We start from the raw sequence: 7,757 nt of genomic DNA, 5'->3' as shown, positions 1-7,757 counted from the left end.
TTACACTTGTTTCGTGATTGGAGTCAGAACCACGGAATTAGATGAAGCACTGGTCTGTTCGGTGACTATTGTTTGTACCAGAACTTGATCTTCTGGCTCGTGTCCATTCCTGGAGCTTTCTTCGGAGCATGGCACATTATGGCCATCGTCTTCTTGGCTACCTGGCCTGACACTCACCACTGTGTTGTCCCCCAGGGATCCTACATCAACGAAACCATCCCAGTGGCTGACTAGGATGATAACGGCGAGCCGATATACGATAACTGCAATATGTACGTAAATTCCCACGTTGACACACAGACATAGAATTTTTTTCTGTTGTCGACCAGACGACGACAGGCTGTACAGAGGGGTGGTATGACGAGTCGGCGGAAATTATAATTTCAGCCTAATCCTTTATTATGAAACATCAACAAAGTAATAATTTTTCATCCAGCAACGTTCTTTGGAGCACTAGTGGTGGTACTAAGATCAGATCTCGGCTCAACTGTCAAATAATACAAACACAACCGGCTATCATCATCTTTGGCATATCAGATGGTCACATTGTAAACCTTGGTTCCAAAACCGTCGGTTTCTTGACTTTTTGTCCCTGAACGAGCTAACTGACTGAGATCTCGGTGATAACATACGTGCACGATACGATAAGCCCGGTGTAACTTTGCAGCAACACAAAAAACACAATCAGTGGTAGAGTGTCGAAGTTTTTTATTCCAACTAAATTAGGTAAATACTGAATAAAATTAATCAGGAACAAAGGTCAATGATCTAGAATTTGCATGTTACCATTTATTCATATCAGAAACTTTACAAAGCCCATGAAATTACCATACAAGACAAGCCTAATAACAGTATAATCTATCTCATTGTTATGACTATGATTAAAACATCCATTCTTTACTATCGTTATGTCTAACTTTAATTAACACTTACCACAAGGTGATTTATTTAAAGCAACTCATACTGGACATACGTTAATTGTTTATTTTATTTGTATTAATGTGTAAGTTGGAATGAGCATTTCAACATGATTTTGGGAGTAGAACAAGAAAGTGTATATATGTATATTAAAAAGATAAGAAATAAATGAAACATCCTCAAAAATCCAAGGCTACTGTGGCTTTAAATTATTGAAATTGCACTCCATCATTGACGGTTTTCCAACGTAGTTTTGTCATGAACTTGTGACTTCCATCCGGGACATTTAAGACGAGAGTGCCATGGTACAAGTTCACAGAATGAAACCGCACAAGTTCACAGAATGAAACTGCACATAAAATACATACATACATACATACATACATACATACATACATACATACATACATACATACATACATACATACATACATACATACATACATACATACATACATACATACATACATACATACATACATACATACATACATACATACATACATACATACATACATACATACATACATACATACATACATACATACATACATACATACATACATACATATCAATCTATCTTATACATCTGTACATATCTTTAATTATTATGTATGCATGTATATATCTATGAATGTCTTATTATGAGAAAATATATCATTTATGATGAAGATAGATATTAGTGTTTGCTTTCTTTGACTGTTCATCTCTATTCGGTCAGCAATCAAGCTCAAAAACCTCTAAACTCCCTTCTAAATACGATCTTGTACCTGATAAATGGTGCGCCTCGTTTGATTGTCGTTGCGGACTGACGAAACTTGACGGACCAGGACCTTTGCTTCTTTCCGGAGCCGATTCCAACATCAATGGTCCTACTTTACCTCCACGGTTTTGCGTGGTACAAGGGCACAATTGTGCGAGACGTACTCTCTTTTTCTTGATCGTGGTTTGATTTTCGTCTTGATCTTGAACTTTTACGGAGTGTTTGTCGTCGCTGGTTTCCATGGCCTGATTGTCATAGCAACCGCGAGCAGCACTGCTGCTCTCGCTCGACGGATTTCCCCTCTCTTTGATTGGTTCTCTTACGGCGTTCCTTGGACCAATCAACGTCAAGACGACAGGCAGGAACAACAGGCCATGAACGGCTCCAAGGAACACAACCAGAAACATAGTTTTGAAAAACGACCGGAAAATGTACCACTGAGATGACGACAGCACGACGACAGCGAGTATGGTGGACAGCGCCCCCTGTAGGGTTGGCCAACCCAAAGCATACAGGGCGTCCGTTGCGCGCTCGTCTCGAGATTTGCATGGTGATATAATGAAAGCATAGGCCATATGTGCCGAAAAGTCGACGCTGAAACCGATGCAAATTATCAAATTAATCATTGTAATGGAATCTAAGCGGACTCCCCATAGCGACATGTAACCAATGACACCTGTTGATATCGAGGCCACGGTGAACGTCACGTACAGCGAACAAAGAGGATGAGGAATTAAAATTATCGACACCAAGAACATGGCGGCTGCGGCGATACCGATGTTCATGACTGTGCTGGGTAGTACGGCGATGTACTGCTCATAGAATAGAAACGCCGGGTGAAAAGCGAACATATTAATGACCGACTTGTGTACAATGCTTCGAGCGGTCATCATCATTCCCCGCTCGCGGTCTATGGTGTTGATGTCCTTGGAAAATACGTAAAAGCGGGAGGACAATATACTGGTGTTGTCATCGTTAAAGTTGATGTCGGTTTTGTATGGCATCGGTTGAACTTTCAAAAACGAGTTCTGTAGGCTTTGAACGAACTCAACCTCATCAGTATACGTAGGGCCCGTCGACAGAAAATCGCGTAACCAAGACTGCGTGTAGTTCCCGCCCAGGAAGAAATCGATCCTTTCAAATTCTGCAATAACGTCATCAATTGCCTCTTGGACGCCAGAATCAGAGTAAGAAATTTCTTCATTGATTGTTATGGCAACAGCAGGTCCATATTCTCGAAAGTATTCATCTTGTAAGTTGTAGAACCTCACTGCGTACGAGTCGTCCTTCGCAAAATTTTCCAGGCGTATCCCTTCTTCTACTTGTAAACAACCCCACACGGCTACCCCAAAGAAACCGGCGAATAAGGCAACAACCAAGATTTTCATGAGAACGGATGTGATGAACGGACCGTAGTACTGCTTGAAGAACCTCGTCATGAGATGGTTCTCGTCTTCCTTTGGCGGTGTCTGCGCCGAGAAACCGCCGGCGCAGAGGATCCGATATGCCGTAGAGGGCGCTTCTTCTTTCGGTAGAACTTTCCTGCATATTATGATGTGCCTGTTGGCCGCTTCTCGTTCACCCATTAAAGCCATGCACGCACCAAAGAATGTGATCTGATAGAGGTAGTCGAACAGCACCGCTATGCCGGTGTAGATACAGAAAATTCTCACCGAAGGGAAAAATGACGTGACGCCGATACCAAAAGCTATGACGTCAGTCAGACTGGTAATAGTGATCGACATGGCGGCCTCAGAATATGCATGCCCCATCCGTTCCTCGACGCTGAGACTTGGTGAAGTTCGCCGCCAGCCCGCAATCATTATGAACATATCGTCCACACCAATACCTGTCACAAATAAAAGAACACTTTGATGTGAGAGTTTTTCGGTTTTGTACAGCTACACATTCAAAAGTTTTACTAACTCCCATTTAGTGTTTTCACTGACTGTTTATATGTACCATTAAAATTTGTGGGTGGAAACACAATCATCTACACATACGAGAGCAACTTTAGCAAGGCCCACATGTTATCACGCGAAGACAACATCAATCTGCAACCCGTACTTAATCGTAAGTTAGGTTGTAATACAGTGCGCGTTTAATTGGACCTAAATCAAGTTTAATAAGACGCAATTTTCTGTCAATATTCGTAATGGAAATTTGAATGCTTCGAACTCAAAAGCTAAGTACAGTCTTAATTACATATTGGATAAAATAGGAATATAGGATTTAGTCTCAGATCTTCACTGGTGTCTCGCTTTTTTGTGTTTTTGTTAAAGGCGTATTTACCTTTACTAGTAGAAATTCGGTCGGTGAGCCAAGATTACATAATTAAAGAGGAGAAAATATAGCTTTTCCATGTATACAGTTGATGACAACACTGAAAGCAGAATGGGCCTCGGGAACAGACATACGGACTATCAAAATTTGACAATACTTTGTTAGTTTTTACTGGCCAATGTTTTTTCTGAAATTCGAAACTTTTGGCTTTTTCCACAGATTCAACACAGGGATGGCGGCCATTTTAAATTTCAAACAGTCGGAAAATTTGGGGTTATTAATTTTGTATATCTAATCCAAATTTTGCATGGCGCACCCTAATGTCTATTCTTGATTTCGAAGGGGAATGATTTAATGTTTCCTGTAGGGAATGTGCACATATGAGTGCACCTGAACTCGGATGGTATGAGCAAAAGTCTAACTCTTCCCATTTCGAGGTGTGTATTACCTTGAACATAAATTTTGAATTCTTTCAAACGTTATTCCTGGCAGATGTTACACCATTCACCTTGATAACCAAAGAGCATGGGTCACTGTGCAAGGTTGGGAGGAGAGATAAAACTGAAACTTTACCAACACGTCAAGTTCGACGCGAAAATTTCATTTACTCCGCAAATTTCAAATTAGTCGACGTAAGTGGCTGACCAAAAGAGAATTTCTTAAAATTTACATCAATTTTGTGTGTGAGTTGCGGGACAGAAAAGACCAACACTATAGTTTGGTGTGCAGTGTGAGCACTTACCTAGTATGAGAAACGGCATTGCGGCAACCAGATTGACGAAAGGTAGACCGCAGTAGCTACACAGACCCAATGCTGAGAGAATGGCTAAACCGGCAGAGAGAACTCCGAGAATGCCAAGCCACGGCTTGCTTCGTACCCAGTCAGCCATGATGCAACATAAAACGGAAAAAGTTATCAACACGGTAAATGTTATGGAGAAAAGAGGAATAACGCTGACTGTTCCTTCCAGTTCTAATTCTTGTGTCTGAGATACTAAATACGCGATTTCGATGTTTTCAGATTCGTATTGTGACATCACGTCTAGAAATTCCCGCTCCCATGCTCTGCTTTTGGCATCATCATCACGGGAACCGTATTTCAAGTGATAAACCAGATGTAAGACTGTAGCAGACTTGACGGTTTCTTGATCTTCGTAGAACTCGGCGCCACCTAAGCTTCCTCCGAGAAACACCGGTAGCAGGCCGTCGGCAGAGTAAACGGGATACGTGAAGCTGTTGTTGTTGATTCTGGTGCCATCATCGTTGTACAGCTGGAGTATGGCATTGTGGTAACACCGACCGTCCCATTTTCCGCACAAGTCATCAAATATGTACTTCTCGTCGTCGAAAGTAACGCCAATACCGCGCACGCTTTGATCGACTTCTAAAATCTCACGCATGGTGTCTTCCCGTAGCACGTCTCCGCCGTCAGTGGCGGCAAATATCAAACGGCCATACCTTCCCTCCCTAGTCTGTCGAACGGGGTGGAATTCACTGCCGTCTTTCTGAGGGAATAGTCGCTCGGCTATGTCTCTGTCTTTGGCTGCTTGGCTGTTCTCAGGCGTGTATAAATACTCCAAGTCGTTATCTTCGTAAAAGAACACCATTCCAGAGCCGAATACGCCAGCGGCGATCATTGATACCGTGAGAAACGGCAAAGGATGCCGTCCGATGAATTTGCCAAGGCGGTAGAAAAGCGAACTGAGCCTTCTCTCCAACCAATCGAATTGACATTCACTTGCCATCTCTTTCTTCGCCTTTTTGTTCTAGGTAGAGCAAGGAGTAGCAAGAGCTAAAACTGTAGAAACGGCTACGACTAGCAAGAATTATAAGTAGCAAGTAGCGAAATGAAAAAGTGACAATACCATGTTGTACAAACTCCTCTTATGGAGTGTGATTCAAAGTTTGCTATGACGTCACAAAGTGACTCGACGAATCGAACACTCTCCCCAAACGCTCCCTAGACTCGCTTTCGCGGAAACCACCATATAAAGTTTATGTAGGAATATGGCAACCAAACAACGTTTGGATTGACGACGTCGGTGTCGTCAACATAATAACCATGATATACCAGGAAGAGAATTCTTAAGTTCTCACACTTGAGAAAAGTCAATACATCGGAGAGAGAGAAGAGAGAGAGAGAGAGAGAGAGAGAGAGAGAGAGAGAGAGAGAGAGAGAGAGAGAGAGAGAGAGAGAGCTGGGGAAGGACAGGCTGACAGAAGAAGCAAAAGACGGAGAAAGAATGTGGCAGCCTCAGACTGAACTTGCGTTTATTATACCGATTTTGAGGCACAGTTTACGATCGATTGACGCCATAGATTGAAGAGAAACTAATAACAGATAAGAACTATTCGTACCCATCTTAATTTGTAAGATTAACCTCCCCATTACTTTTTTTGGTTCACATTAAGATTCAAATAAAGCAAATGTTTTGTTGCTTCAAAGTTAAGGTAGAACGCGCCTCGGGGACAGACGATCGGACTCGCAAATTTATACAATTCTTTTCTGATCTACCACTTGTGGGGACTCATTTTAAAACTCTTGAAGAAAGAAAAACTTTTACCGGCTTAGTTTTTCGAAAATCTAAAATTTAATTTTCCCCCATAGAGTTAACACAGGGATGGCGGCCATTTTGAATTTCAAAAATGGCAAAATGTTGGGCAATTTGTTTCGCTAGTTCCGAACTTTGCACGGTGACCCCCGACTTTTATCGTTGATTTGGTAAGAGAATGATTGATAGTTTCGTTTGATAAAGTTTGAGCAAAAGTTTAAGTCTTTCACTTTCGCTCTTTTTAAATGATATCTCATGTAAAACGCATTGCTTGTTTAACTGCATGAAAGCAAACTCGTTTTCTTCTCTTGTGTGAAATAACTTGAAATAATGCTTTCTAGATCGAGCAAGCGTCAAACATACCGGATAACTTGTTGACGAATATTATTCAGGAAAAACAGAGCCAATCCCATACGCTGAGTGTTAGGCCCTGACAGCGTTCTCATTAGAAACCGGCAACTCGTGGAATTTGACGGCTGTAAGCGCATTTTCACCTTCTGGAATTTAGAAGAATTATTATTCAATAGCACGGACACTGATAGTTAGCTAACTGTTATAATTTATAAAACCGCCAACATTCACGATTGATGTCTCGGCTCAAGAAACACTTCAATCTTACATAATTGGGACATCGAAAACGTTGCTTCTTGTGAGATCAGTGTACACGTATTACTCTAGTCGAACAATGATGCAATAACCCACACCCAGATACAGGTATACTACAAGAATTTCATCGTACATATTTCAACATATTTGCTCGAGCGGTAGTGAGCGCCATCATGGATTGTACTGGTCAAAACAGAGTGAGATACCTATTGCTTGATGATTATCGGGTTTGGCAATGCGCATTGGGGACAGATCGTCTGGACAGATATTTCGACAGATATTGGCACCCTCGCATTTTCCAATACTTTTCTGGTCGACCGCATGTTGGGGCTTATTGTAAGCTTGTAAGAAAAATTTACACCATCTTAGTTTTTTGAAAATCTGAAGTATTATTTACCCTTAGTATTATCACAGGAATGGCGGCCATTTTGAATTTCAAATATTGGTAAATTTAAGGCAATCTGTTTTTCTGGTGCTCAAATTTGCACCGATTACTTTGATTTTTATTCCGGATTTTGCAAGAGAATTATTGAAAGTTTCCCTGAGAGGAAAATTTGAATAAAAGTTAAAGTCCTTAACTTTCGAGGCGCAACCTGTCTTAAACGATGTTATTTTTCGCTATATTTGTATATTTG

The 7,757-nt window shown here is 41.3% G+C and overlaps 1 protein-coding gene across 1 annotated transcript; it reads right to left on the bottom strand.

Annotated features, from left to right (window-relative positions):
* On the bottom strand, positions 1-5,709 carry LOC139143244 (patched domain-containing protein 3-like). Its single transcript, XM_070713396.1, has 3 exons — positions 4,707-5,709; positions 1,689-3,530; positions 1-263 (listed from the first exon to the last, which is right to left on the bottom strand). The coding sequence occupies exons 1-3, from the start codon at positions 5,707-5,709 to the stop codon at positions 1-3; spliced, it is 3,108 nt and encodes a 1,035-aa protein (XP_070569497.1).
* Between the last annotated feature and the right edge of the window lie 2,048 nt (positions 5,710-7,757).

This window comes from Ptychodera flava, chromosome 1 (genome assembly GCF_041260155.1).
Source record: "Ptychodera flava strain L36383 chromosome 1, AS_Pfla_20210202, whole genome shotgun sequence".
NCBI lineage: Eukaryota > Metazoa > Hemichordata > Enteropneusta > Ptychoderidae > Ptychodera > Ptychodera flava.
The sequence above is the reverse complement of the archived record's forward strand: the minus strand, read 5'-3'. Positions and strand labels throughout refer to the sequence as shown.